The 13,814-nt window shown below is 54.7% G+C and overlaps 4 protein-coding genes across 4 annotated transcripts; 1 reads left to right on the top strand and 3 right to left on the bottom strand.

Annotated features, from left to right (window-relative positions):
• Positions 1-2,461: 2,461 nt before the first annotated feature.
• BDP55DRAFT_626619 (uncharacterized protein) lies at positions 2,462-4,405 on the bottom strand (the record flags this gene model as incomplete). Its single annotated transcript, XM_060571656.1, has 7 exons — positions 2,462-2,960; positions 3,119-3,152; positions 3,265-3,325; positions 3,400-3,574; positions 3,690-3,809; positions 3,876-4,063; positions 4,253-4,405. 7 exons carry the CDS (start codon positions 4,403-4,405, stop codon positions 2,462-2,464), a joined length of 1,230 nt encoding a protein of 409 aa, XP_060435705.1.
• A 1,231-nt stretch (positions 4,406-5,636) lies between these two features.
• On the top strand, positions 5,637-7,061 carry BDP55DRAFT_723563 (uncharacterized protein; the record flags this gene model as incomplete). Its single annotated transcript, XM_060578766.1, has 1 exon — positions 5,637-7,061. The coding sequence occupies one exon, from the start codon at positions 5,637-5,639 to the stop codon at positions 7,059-7,061; it is 1,425 nt and encodes a 474-aa protein (XP_060435704.1).
• A 1,579-nt stretch (positions 7,062-8,640) lies between these two features.
• BDP55DRAFT_541436 (Spc97/Spc98 family protein) lies at positions 8,641-11,016 on the bottom strand (the record flags this gene model as incomplete). Its single annotated transcript, XM_060568217.1, has 2 exons — positions 8,641-10,338; positions 10,390-11,016. The coding sequence occupies 2 exons, from the start codon at positions 11,014-11,016 to the stop codon at positions 8,641-8,643; spliced, it is 2,325 nt and encodes a 774-aa protein (XP_060435703.1).
• A 1,040-nt stretch (positions 11,017-12,056) lies between these two features.
• On the bottom strand, positions 12,057-13,712 carry BDP55DRAFT_626616 (senescence-associated protein-domain-containing protein; the record flags this gene model as incomplete). The annotated part of the gene is made up of 2 exons (XM_060571655.1): positions 12,057-13,637; positions 13,695-13,712. 2 exons carry the CDS (start codon positions 13,710-13,712, stop codon positions 12,057-12,059), a joined length of 1,599 nt encoding a protein of 532 aa, XP_060435702.1.
• Positions 13,713-13,814: the final 102 nt, after the last annotated feature.

Below are 13,814 nucleotides of genomic sequence, written 5' to 3'. Positions count from 1 at the left end.
GCAAACACTGCGAAGACGGGCAACTGTCGAGGTTTCGAGATGCTACTACTTCAGTGCGTAGTTCCAGGAGACGAATGGCTCTTGCAAGGCATCATTGCGTCACTGGCGAAGAAGACAGCTACCATACAGCTGTAGATGCTGTATGACAACCCCGGCTTCGGACACTTGCATGTTGGACGCAGGTTGCCCTCCTCAAGCTCAACGGATGATGAGGTCACCCAATCCTGTGAGTCGACACAGACTTACGTTGCAAAATACTGTATGTTTCGTGCAGGAGTATATATTCTAGACCCGATGATCAGGTCCAAAATGCGGCACGTAGGGACACATCCGTACCGTAGCGAGGGGATTATCCAGTAAATGTCGAAAGCCAGTTCCACGGGATCATGAGCACAACCGAGGCGCTCAATGACAACGGTGACCCATCCTTACGTCGAGTAGATGTTCCGTAAAATCTGCCATTCTTGGTGAGGTCTGCCGAGGGCCAAGCGTCGGGTAGTGGCCCGAGATGAACGCGGATCAAGGAACGCGTACGAGGAAGTCGGCGGGAGTGTCGCTGCCGCACTGATCGGCGGTAACTACTGATTGATAATTGCCCAGAGATCGATGCCGCCTGTGACACGTTTAGGAGCCGTATGCAGAGACTGACAGAATCCTTGCACTATGACTCTAATGTTGTGAGGCGCCGCATAATCTGGGCCGCAGGGTGAGGTCGATTAAGCACAAGAATTGTGTGGTAGACCAACATGTCTCCAGGGCGCCGCAATCGATGCCATATGGTCGCCTGTCCCATAAACGAGATGGAATCTGGATGCCTGATTGCTCGCCCTGAACCGCATCATGGTGAAGTGTGCGTTGGGCCGCCAGTAGACCCTGAAAACGCAGCAGCAGTTGATAGGGGCCGGACTCCGCGCCGTCCTACGGAGTACAGCATCAGTCGATGAGACCTGTCAGAGAAGACTCAGAGCAGCGATGAGATAGCACGTGTTGGGTGCTCAAGATCTGTCGTGAGCAGGGCCGATTCTCGGGAGTGGTGAAGTAGTAGTTCCAGCGAATCATCATCTGACACACGGCGGTGGCCGGAAGCCAAGATGACAGCAACCCGCATAAGCGAAGGTACAAAAAATTTGGCAGAAACGGTCTCTGAGCAGACGCAGGTTCGGTCATTCTGCTGCAAGTTCGTAAGACAAGCGTGTCTCAAATGCCTGCAGATGGGGTTGCAGGAGCTGGATACTCTGCATTCTCCTCTGGAATACCTAATTGACTTCGTCATACCGAGCTGTCAAGCAGCACAAATCAATCGAGGATTGTGAGACTTCCATCGCAAGGCCCTGAGTATTGAACATGGCGACTACATAATCATGAAGGCCGCCCTGTAGTCTCTACGAATCGACGCGAACCAATGACAGAGCTGACTTTGGGCTCTAGATAAGATGCATGCCGAGTAAATAGGGGTTCGAAAGTTTTTGCGTACCAGACGAAGATGCAAGCTAGGCAGCATGCACATTGTTGCAAGGTCCCAAATCCCAAGAACGCCTGCCGAGTCGGAATTGCAGGAACTCGAGCCTGGTATCCAGAGGACAGCAAAGCGAGAGCAGGCTCTGGGGCTTTGATCGTGACCGCCTGCTCCAATGAATCAAGTGCGGCATGCAGCCTCGACTCTGACCAATTCGTGGGGCTAGCTCGGCCGTTGGGCATCAGCGAGGGCGGCGCTCGAAACGAAAAAGAGGCGGTGGATGATTCGTCACGATGTTGTTATTGGGGCTTTGGACAGGGCTTTGAGATGAAATGCGGTTCTTGACGCCGCGGCCGCTGTAGGCGAAAGGGAAGTCTGTGTCGAAGAGGACCATTTGGCAATCCTGAAGCGTTACGCAAGACACATCGGCGTGTCTTGATAGCACGATGCAGGCAGCCCTAGAGGCCCCCAACGATCCCACCGCCATCGTCATCCCAGGCCAGCTGAGGACGAGGTTGCGGTGTATGAAGACTGAAGCGGTAGTATCGTGGGGAAAGACGGCGTAACGATGGCGGCTGGTTGTGGCTGACGATGGAGGAGCTAAATTAAGCGCAAGAGACTAGGCGGCCAACAAAGCTGGTGGGGTTTGTCAAAGACAGTCCCTGACTCTCTGGGACTGCGGCGTGCCTCGTGCTCCGTATAGAAATGGAGACGACGCAGAAGTAAAGTCGGATAGATTGACTTTTGTCAGACGCCATGACAGCAGTCACAGTCTACAAAAGTCAGGTCTTCAAGGGCGGGCCGGCCTGAGGGCTGTGTGTATCCTTACAGTAAGCGTTGCTTGTGAACCGTGGGGTACAGAGCAGGGTCTGTTGTTGCGCGCGATGTGTCATCCGTTCTGAGATCAACAGGTTGAATACCTGAGCTGGACTGGACTGGCTGGCGCAGGGTTACGGCTATGCAGTGCGGTGGCTATCGACGGGAATTCTAGAAGGCCTTTTTAGTCTACACGTGTTGATGGGGTCGTATGGGGCGCTTGAGGGTGGCATCGCGGATGTGACGACGGGAGGCCGTCGTCGATTGGGCAGCAGGGCAAGTCGAACGTTGCGCCGCGATGAAATCATTGCGTGAGACGGAGTTGGACGGAGTGTTGCGTAGTAAGACGAAGAGGAGGCCAAAGGTCGTAGGTGGCACGTCAGTATCTTGAATTCTAGTGAGTGGTGCGGCGTGGAGTTTGAGGGACGACGAAGGGGTATTACACAGAGATAACGGCGTTGCCAGCGAATGAAGAGAAGATGACGGAGAGAGGGGGGCAGGTGAGGGAAAAGAGGACGTTCTAGATGCAGGTCGAAGTGTCGGGAAGTTGGCAGGCAGGCAGGGAGTTATTTCCAAGCTGGAGGAACTCAAGGAGGCAAGGAGGGTAAGCTGCGAGTCGACGAGTCCAGCCGGTGACCAAGAAAGCGGGAAGGGATCCGGGAAGGGCGATGAGTGCCGATCGTTGAAGCTATGGATCAATCAGATGGGCAGGAAAGAAAAATCGGCAGGAGGAAATTCTCCCTGGTGGACGGACGATGCTCGCGAGATGATTTGGTCATTTTGCATTCTTTTGGGCGAGTAACAGCGTGATTCTGCCGGCGTTTCCCCCCTTCCCTCCTTCCATACTCTTTTCGCTGTAGCAATGACCTACCTAAGGTAGCTGATGAAGTGTTAGGTATTCCCAATAGCCGCGCGAGAAAGAACGATGGTGGCTGAAAATGGCAATGACACAAGAGCCAGAATTGTTCGGATAAAGTCCCTTCCCTACTTACCTGATGACACAACGACACATTCGATCAGGCTTGAGTCGCCGCCCAAGCCACAGAAGGCGGCCTACGATGTACTGGGTCATTGGCCGTTGAGGAAAGAGACCATATCCAAGAGGGTCGGGCCAAGCAGGCACGCACGCAGGAATGAATCTTTTCGGTCACTGCTGGAATATCCAGTGGCCTGGAGACCACCCGAAAGACCGCCTTGAGTTTGGAATCCAAGCCGGTCGGAGTCTTGCCGTGAGTTTTGATAGCGATGACTGTGACTTTTTGCTCAGCCACGAGAGGCGCCAGCTGGTTCAAGAAGAAGTGACTGTATTCGTAGTAGTGAACATGGGGGGACGTGGGCGACCGTGGCGGTCGTCGGGCTGGAATCGTTAGCTTACAAACAGAGTTTTGGGGGCTTTTAATCAAATTGATGGGCAAACCGAGTGTTCCCGGGCCTGCGTTGCGGCTTGCCTGCGTCTCCAGCGGGAACGACGCCAGGAATAAGCTCCAAAGCAGGTCTCCATTCCGACCGTTCCAGCGGGACACTCCCAAGACTTGCTCTGTCCACAGTCCAGGTCCTTGAACTCTGAAGTGAAGAATCTGGGTGCGACTGTGGGCTGGCTCACAGGCTACCAAGGACCCTTAGCGGGCAGACAGGGTCAAGGTCTCTAGGAAACATGCCACCGGAAGCTAAAACCGCGAGACCTGTGGTGCCACCCTGGCTCCCTTTCGAGCATGCTGCGAGACGTATTCGTTGTCGCCGGTCGGGTGTCTCTGGAATCTTCAGTGTTGTAGTCGCGAATAGGTACGGATACTGTGGTAAGGTACCAGCGAGAAATTTGCAAATGCGACACGGCGCCTTATTCGTGGGACATTGTTGCTCCCCTACGACTTCCTTCGGCCAGGCCAGAATCAAAAGACAAGAGCGCACAAGCAATTCGTACCGTTTCGGGCAGGGAACATCCCACAGCGGGCCACCGTTCCTGTTTTCCCCGTTTCTTACCCAAGCACCCAGGGTAAGGTACGGCTGAGGTGTTGAGGCAGGAAGGAGGACTGAGAAGGCCGAGAGACCGCTGGCTCCTTCCCGGTGTTTCTTTCCCTCGGCCGGGTGACTTGTCTGCATTGCAAAGCCAAGCCCAGCGAGACTTCCTCCCATTTTTTCCCCCACACATGCAGTGCCTTCGTGTCTCGTTATCGCCAAAAATGGGGGAAGGAATCAGAGAATGAGCAAGGTACCTGCCAGAGTACGGGGTTGTGTACTTGTTGCCATGTCGCTACTTGACCATTCCGAGTCCTCCTTCACGCCAACTCGCCCGAGGATGAAGCACCGAATGACTTGTTCATGACTTTTGCCGTCGTTCACGCATCCACATTCCCCAAAAGGCAGACCATCCGTCCGTTTGGGCGACTCACGCCTCTGGCGGCGGCCTGCTCTCTCGCCAGCCAAAGAAAACCCTGTCGCTCCTCTCCCCTCTCCAACCCATCCATCCCGTCTTGTCCAATCTTTTGGGGTTCTGAAGGAGAAGACCACACGCAGCACCTGGCAGTGGGCACCGTAAGGCATCTCAGGTCAAGCAGGGGGGAAGACGTACCTTACGGATACTTCTGAGTTGTACCCAAGGAAGGTAGCAGTGCAGGGCCCTGTTGTTCCAATTCCAGTCGTGTGGTGTCGTACCGTCTGGGGTCCATCTCTTGGTACAGCGATACTTGGGTATTCGTATCTACGTACCTTGAACTGTGGACGACCTTCCCCGTCTCTGCCGTCGCTGCCTCTGCCATCTCCGATCCCCGTCCCACGTATTCCCTGCCCGTCCGCACCATAGCTGCCCACCCTCCGTTAAGAAGCAAACCACCTCCCACCCGTCGCGCCCCGGTCCCCATCACCACGTATTATTCTTTCCGTCTCTGCACGTTTTTTTCCTGCTCTCATCGGACTGCTCTCCTGCCTGATGGCTATATTCTTGTCCTTGTATCATATCCACCAACTCTTGACCATACTCACTTTATAATCACTCTCACATCTCGACTCCTCTCCATTCCCAACCGCCTCGGAATCAAACACCCCCTGCTTTATCCAACCGGCCCCATCGCCTTAGGTCCTCGTCGGAAACCAACACCCTGGCTTCACGTCAAACACACGTTATTGCCTAATCCTTCACCAACCTGCACGATACTTCACGCCCTCTTTCCCCAATCTCTAGAGCCCAATCCTCCAGGTCACTTATTCAGAGGCCTTATTCCATTGGGATTATATGAAGCCTTGCTCCCTCCCTTAGCAATCCTGGCATACATACCTCTACTACATCGTATAACACCAACAACACTCCTCTCTCAACCTCGAGTCTCCCATTCGGCTCACCCCACACAACACACAACAACACATCACCATGTCACATTCATATCGGAAAAATAGCTCCAAGAGCTCGACAAGTAGTCGGGACTTCCGTAGGAGTAGTGAGTCTTGCGACTCGTACGAGACGTATGAATCACAGAGCACAACACCTACTTCTTACTATGCGAGCACCGAGGCCTCTTCAGTCAAAGAAGCCAGGACCATCTCTAACAAGATCCCGCCTGTCTACGAAGAAGACATATCCCCTTCCACCAGCAACTGTCTGAGATCGTCCGTCGACACCTTCGACTCCAGTCTGGCCTCGGATGACGAGGACGAGCTTGAACTCCAACGGGAAGCCGGACTAGACAACTTCGATAAGCACCGCGACATCCCGCCTTTGCCCACCTACTACCGCGACATTATCGACACCGATGTACGACCCTCAACGCCCCAGGATTTTGGCAAGCTGTTCCCCTCCATGAACAGGTTGTCCATCTGCCATGACGAGTTTACCCCGGACGGCAACATGAACCTCAGAGTAGACACCGTCGCCCCCGGTCGCCGACCCTTCAACATCCAGCTCTTCCACCTGCGCATGTACGACCTCAGCAAGCGTGAGTTCTCGCTTCGCCGGTACTGCCGCGACTCCGGCCGCGAAGTCTGCAATTCCAAGCGCAAGTACGTCGAGGAAAACAATCAAGAGCGACCAACTCTCCAGCGATCCGTCTCAAGTGCCATCAAGACCCTCTCCATGAGGAAGCCTCCTCTGTCGCGCACCAACTCGGGCGGCTCGATCTTCGGAGGGAAGGGCAAAGAGGGAGCTTCACAGCGCCCGCAGTCAAGCTCCTCGTCTACGCGCACTTATGGTGACGACGCGGCAAGCTTCAAGCGTTCAGCCTCGTTCGAAACAAAGTCCAAGGCTCGACCGGTTCCCAGCAACACCTTGAAGCTCGAGTTCTCCAACTATGCGCGCGTCGACGTCTCACGCCGCGGCGGTGCCAACAACAAGCGCTACGAGTTTGACTGGTGGGGTCACAAGTACCAGTGGAAGCGTGTCACCGACAAGAACCTCGGCGTCGTCTCTTTCCACCTCGTTAAGGACGGCAACAACGACGCCCGCGATGCCGTCGCGCACATCGTCCCCGAGACCCGATCGCCCAACCAGGTTATTGAGGATGAAAGTGCCGGTGGCTGGGTGCCCCCTTGCCACATGTGGATCAGCGACCGCAGCGTCCTCGATGCCGTCACCGACGTCGCCGATGTGATCATCGCCACCGGCCTCATGGCCCTTGTCGACGACTGCATCAAGACCCGCTGGCAAACGAAGAAGTTCACCCGCATCCCGGTGCCCATGACCTCCCGGTCCTTCGACGTAGAGCACGTAGGCCCCAAGGCCTTTATGCAACACTTTTTCCAGCGTCGCCCCTCTGATCAAGCTTCAAGTCCACTACGGCAACGTCCGATCTCAACTTATTGATAGGGAAATAGGATGCATGGGTTTTTGACGTCCATCTTTCGTCCTTGGATTTTTTCATTGGAAAAAAAAAATCATCCTTTCACTACGAATTTCTCATCTCTAATGGGGGAGGGAAAAAGAAAAAAAAAGCCCACCTTCAGAGGGAAGCTCCAAGTCGACTTGTGATCGACTTACACAGACTCCAAGAAGGGAGCAAAACACAGTTTAGCGGATTGCGCGCAGCACATACAGAACAGAATAGCACACAACACACAGACGACAGCAATGTGGATATGATGGGCAGGATACGGTACCATGGGGAAAATTCCTCCCGCTCACAGCATGGAGTGGAAAGGCGTTTCGGACTCCCCTTTTTTGTTTCTTTTTCCTTTTTGAGTGTGTGCATTTATCTCTCTGTATGTATCTCTTTACTCTTTTTTCTTCTGCGGAAGATGCATCAAACAGGCGCTGGATCCGGTTTGGATTGGAAATTCCCAAGAGCTGGGATGGAATGGATGAATTGCGGAAGCAAGCAAGCCCTGTACGAACTGAAACGACTACCCTCAAAACCTCTTCCTCCTTTCATGGATTAGGTATTTCGTAAATATGAATGAAGACACAGACGGTGCGTCATTGCCTCGATTCTGATTTGCTCATATCATCTTGCATAGCTGAGGAATAACGTGATCATGGGATATTTTTCAACGCCTAGTGCTAATGCTCGATGCTCAAAATCGGGGAGAATAGGTAAAAATCCCTTGTACAAAGCCGATTAATACGACCTTGACCAGAAAAAACAGATGCTTCCCCGTTGCCAGTAGACAGATCATAGTCAATGTCACACCACCACCCCGCGGCCCCATCATCGTGAGATTTCGGTACGACGCCAAGGTAACCCCACGCCAAACGATACCTTAACCGACCTGGCGACGCCAGCTCCGCTCTCTGGCGTGACCCATGACGTCCCCCTACGGAGTCCCTAGCCCGGTCCGTCCCGCCGGTAAAATAACATAAAAAAGGGACAAAAAGCCAATTTACTACTGCTGGGCCCCGGCCGGCCAAAATCACCCCACATACGCTGCACGAACACGTTCTTTGTCTTTCCGCCTTGCTACCTTGACACCTTGACAGGGAAGGGCGGAGAGGAAATAGGGTAGGGGGAAGGGAATGGAAAAAAGAAGAAGGCATATCGTGAAAGCTCCCTCGCTTAGGTTGTCTAACCGAACGAACGTAGACATCTCACCACGCATCGTAGTTTGCAAACGGACCCCCTCCCGCAGATAAGCGTGTGTTTGTGTGTTCCCCGTTTTTTTTTTTTTTTGAGAGCGATTTCAAGATTCGGATTTATGACGGCATGTCCTTTGCATCGTCGTACTACTCGTCCCCGCTTCAATACCCTCATTCCACGATCTTCATCGGTTGTGGTGGTTGTTTGTATTGGATGAAGTCTCTCCCGTCTCTCCCGTAAACGTCAAGGTTCTCTCCAGCCTCTGCTCATTGCGGGGGAGGGGTGGCGAGATGTTCCCTTCCACAGGGCTCTGTGTGCGTATTGCATATGTGCAATCCCAACTCTTCGTAATCCATGTCCATGTCGCCTTGCTCAGTACTCACTAAACACGAACCCAAAATCATCCTTTTTCTCCCCAAACCACCCCGCCAAATCAAGCTTCATCAACAACCTCTCCACGCCACCGACCCTTCGAGGCACATACTCACCCTCCTCCCTCAAAACCCCTTCCTCACCGCCCTCCTCCTCGTCCGCAAACGCAGCCGGGTCCGCCTCCAGACTCCGCAGAGTGGCAATCACATCCCGGATCCCGTCCTTGACATGCTTCTCCACGTCGCGGATCGCGGCGCGGACCTCCGTCTCCTCAATCTCGAGGTCCACAAAGGCGTCGACGACGCCCGCGTCCGCTTCGAGGTCCATTGAGGTCCAGACGGCGTGGAGACGCTGCGTCAGGGCGACGAGGTGGTCCGTGTGCGTGAGGAGGTTGTACAGCGGGTCCGTGTAGGTGGGAAAGGTGAGGAGGAGGCGGGTGGAGAGGGCGCGGAGGTAGGCTCTGTGAGCTATGGCGAGACTCTGGGGGTCGTGGGTTGTGGTGGGTTCTGTTGGTTTGGGTGACTTGGTTGTAGGTGAGCTCTGGGCTAGCCAGATGTCGTCATCGTCTTCTTCGTCTTCTGCCTCGACTTCTGTCGTGGGTTTCGATGCCGCCTTGGTTGACGAACCAGAAGGTCCTGTTTCAGTGCCGTCCGTCTCTTCCTTGGGAGTCAGCCAGTCGTGAAAGCCGTCCCATAGCCCAGCTACTACTTCCGTTTGCAGATATGCCTCCGTCTCGGAGAGGAAGAATAACGCAGAGCTGCATGTCACCCAGGCACTGCGCAAGGCATTGGACCTCTCTGTATAGCGCTTACGCAGCAGTATCACCTTAGATCGCCCTGCTCGAGTGCTTCCGGCTGGTGGTCCCGGAGGTGCCGGATGATGCCGGCGTAAGGATGTAATCTTCCATAGCTCAGTGAGACGGATGTGTGCTCGGCGGATAGAGAGAAGATACGAATTAATAGTGGAGTAGATCTGCAAGTCGGAGGGGGTAAGAAACATATCCATGGGCGAAGGAATCTGCATCGTCAAGACGACGGGGACTGATAAAAGAAGGTTGCGGAAAGGGGTCGTGGCCAGAGTCTTCGTCGTTGGCCGCGATACGCTAGCCTCGAGCTTGAGAGGCACTGCCGGCTTAGACTTTGTGAGAGTCAACCGCAGAAGCTCCCGCGCAATCTCCAACCCCTCGTCTTCGTCTGTGTGCTGCCCCTGCATCAAGCCCATGGCCGCCCACGTCTTGGCCAGCACGGCGGCGACCTCGCCCTCCTTGACGGCAAAAGTGCCAAGGCCTTCTCGCTTTTCGTAAGCGAGGTTGTCGGATCTCTTCCATCGGCTCCGAAGCTTCTCGTCAGCCTGCTGTGTCAGAGCCATGGCGAATTCGCCGCGGCCAAGAAGGAAGAACTCTCGCAAAACCTGGAGGGCCTCGACGACTTTGGTGAGAGGCAATAGCTTCAGTAAGATCGTCCGTGAGAGTGTAAGCCGAATCGAGGTAATGGCGCGCGAGAAGCTCGCCGTGTGGAGGGGGTATGTTAAGGCGGTTAGCTCTTTTAGTTGCGAAGATAGGTGATCAAGGCCTTGTAGGCCCGACTCGACACTGCCCTTGACACGAACGTGGTTGAGTGACCTGCCGATGAACAGCATTGATGATGCTGTTGGTAGAGTTACGAAGTTGGGCAAGAAAGTCGGCACTGAGACGTATTCCTTTGACGGTCAGTCACAACCCTCACAAACCACCCAATGTTGATGACCTACCTGGTCACCTCCCTCCGATTTTTGTACGAAAAAATCCTCTCCTCCAAACGTCGGCAATCGCCCGTAGAGGATCCAGGCAGAAAGCTGCTTTAGCCACGCCGTCTCTGCGACAGACACAAGACTCATAGCCGTCCTCTCAATGTCGACGTACCCACTCTGGAGCTCACTCCTCAGCCTGTCAATCAGCTGTGCGCCGCGACACGTCTGCCCTTGCTGCTTCTTCAGCATGAACTGCACAATCTCCCACAACCACTCCATCCGTCTCGTCCATTCGGAAAACTCACCCACAACAGCCGTCAATGGCACAATGTTGTAGGCGCCGACGAGACTCGAGTCCTTGCGCAGTATCGTCTCCTCGACCTCGAGGACCTTACGCTGGAAAGCGGCTAGGTGGACGGACTGTATCGCGGTCGCCGTGGCGCGGCATATCGTCGATGGATGCTCGGCGGCGATGGGGGCGGTGTAGCTCTGTAGTTTGACGTGGAGGTCGCTCAGGTGGGCGGCGGTGGCTAGGAGTTCGCGCTCCGGTGGTGAGATTGCCGTTGATAGCGCATTGGAATCTGAGTTGTCGGTTCGGAGGAGAGGGGAGGGGTGCCCAGAGAGGGCGAGGAGGATTTCGTGGAGCATGCTGGCTGTTTACTTCTATCGAGGGAAGAGAATCGAGGTGTTAGTCGGTGACAAGGTACAAACAGGGATCCGATCATGAGTTCAAGGAGGGAGACGGAGGAGGAAGAGGATGTGGCACATTTCGCGTGGTTGCGGCGGCTTCTTGGACTTTGACTTTTCGCCAAAGTCGCGGAGAAGCAAGATGAAAGCGCCTAATAGCTCGAAGCGACACATTTACTCGTTTGTCGGCAAGTGGAGGTTGGCAGTACGGCGGAGTAGAAAATCGCCGGGTGTCGTCCAGGATCTGGCGGGATGGCGGGGCAGGTCGGCGGGAGGAAGCAAAAGACGGGGAGAGTTGGGCTGCGTTGCAACAACAGACGACGGATGGTTGGCAAATGGATAAATTACCTGATCTGTTTGGGCTGCATATAACTAAGGTATCGTAGCACGAACCCAAAAGGAAATCCCTCTTTTTCTTCTCAGTCTCTCTCAGACGGGAACAGGAGAGCGCGAGCCACAACAAAACAGCACCGACGTCAAGGAGGCTCCATGCCGAGGGCCTGATCCCTTCCAATATCACAATAGTCGCATTGATGGGAGTGGGCGTCGGAAGGAAAGCGCGATCTGACGCGACCGGACGGGCTAAAGTGGCTGCACTGAGACCAAGTGAGGCGTTTGCGGGTCCACGTGACCGAGTGTCTAAGGTTATGTAATCACCGACGACTTCCGGCACACCGGCACCTGACGGCATTGGATGTGCACTCCGTCTTACCCGTCCAAGGCTTATCCCGAACACCCTTGGATTGAGGTAAGGTACCTTACTCCAGCCAAAGTTCTGACTTAACAGATGCGGAGAGTGGACTCCAGTATTAGTGTCTTGAAGTTTCTTAATTGGGCTACCTAGGTTTCGTTTACTCGTATTGGATACGCACTGGTTGGACAAAACTACAAAGTGGCCCACCATGCCTTCATTCCCAATCTTTCAATAATGAGCTCAGTACCTCATAAATGTCCACGGGTCCCATCCATTCCGTTCAGATCCATTGTCATCCATTGCAGGCTCATGGCCTCTTGCCAGCTGGCTGCTTGCCATTACCCTCATACGCCGTGTACATACTGGCTGTATCGCTCTGGTCGTCTCTGCGAGTCTTCTGGTCTTCCAAATAACCGACTGCTCCGCCATCGCCGCCTCCGACGATGATCTGTCCGCCACCCTTTACCTTACCGACGACCATACCCTTTGCTACGCTCTTCAGGATTGCTCTGCGGGAAACACCTGTTACATCGATGTACACCAAGCCAACGTTCTTGAAGCCGCCGCCAATGTTCCTTGACACTTGGCCAGCCTCAGAACCCCAACGATGCTCCACCATCTGTGATACGCTAGACGAGGTGCCAGTCAACAGATTGCGTCCTGCTTGATCAATACCATCCGCAACAGTGTTGAAAGCCATCAAGCTTCTGTTCAGCAGGCCAGGCTTGTAACCCTCAATGGGGTTACCATCCTTGTCGTAGCCTCTTCCACTGCCATCCTTCTTTCTGGCAAGGGTGGCGCCCAGGTTTTGGGCTACTTTGCCCACTGCACCAACCGTGGTTGCCGACAAACCAGCCGCCTTGGTGGAGAACTGGTTGATGCGTCGTACACGATCGTGCGCTGCAGGAGTAAACGTCACGGGTTCGGTCGTCGCCTTCGTCTTCTTTGTAAAATTATCGGCCGAGGACTGCAAACCCTTTGTGATCAGGTCCGACGACGTCACAATGAGTCGGGATGCCTTTGAAGCATTCGACACCAAGAACGACTTCTTGTACGATGGGTGCATAATCATCTCGCGATATTCCTGCGACACGGGCTGAACGGTAATGGCTTGGCTGTTGTCGGCAGGGAGTGTAATCTCCACCGGATCTAGCATGCCATGTGAGTCAAGCTCGGCCGAGGTGCCCCCAAACTTACCTTTTGTTCCAGGCTTGACGCCCAGCTCCTCTACAACTTGATAGTTCTCGTTCAGCTCCCCGATGACACTACCGTCTTCTTCGTCAATCAAGACAATCCGGCCGCCATTGTGCTGAGAGCTGTGGGCTCCAGGAGCATAGCCCTGTCCGGGCTGGTAATCGGCAGGGTTGTAGGCAGGGAGGCCATCGGCGGCGGCAGCTCTCGACTTGGCAGAAGGAGCGTCGGTGACGGGGTCATCGAAGGGGTATGCGGAGGCCGCGGCGGCGGCTTTGGCCGACTTGGACGAGGTCTTCGGCGGCGGGGCTCGCTCGAGGAACGCGGTGCATTGTGCAAGGATCGTTTCGAAGGTGTCGACGTCTTCCTGAAGTCCTTTCCGGCTACCGGTATCCGGAAACTCAATACGGGTGAAGGCACCACTGTCTGGGCCCAGATCCCATCTCGGAATCAGGTAGCTTGTTGGTGGCTGGTGGTAGATCTGGGTTGTCGCAGGAAGAGGAAGATCGAGCTCGGGAGGTAGATGGAGATGCAGGTAGAAGTCCTCGGCGGGGGAGTCTGCGTCGGTGAAGGGTGAAGAAGTCGGTACCATCAACAGCGACAAAGTCTGGGGGCCAGCAGGTGTGAGTGACTCCTCCTTGCCGTTGGAGATGTGGAAGGCTTGGACGCCGTTGATGGCATACAGGAGCTTGGGGTCCTGGTTTCAAAGTCAGTGAGGGCGGTCGCAATACTTTGTCCTTCTTGGAGGGCGTACGTTGTGTCCCGAAGCCATGGCGAAGAAGGGTGCGCAAAGCAGGCGCAGAAACTCGAGATCTTGGTTACGTCAGGTCAGGCCAGGCCTCGTACAAGATGGTTGCTCGTGGGCGGTGGTGTC

This window comes from Colletotrichum godetiae (assembly GCF_030913485.1).
Source record: "Colletotrichum godetiae strain CBS 193.32 chromosome Unknown BDP55scaffold_3, whole genome shotgun sequence".
NCBI lineage: Eukaryota > Fungi > Ascomycota > Sordariomycetes > Glomerellales > Glomerellaceae > Colletotrichum > Colletotrichum godetiae.
This window is presented reverse-complemented; position numbering and strand designations above follow the sequence as displayed.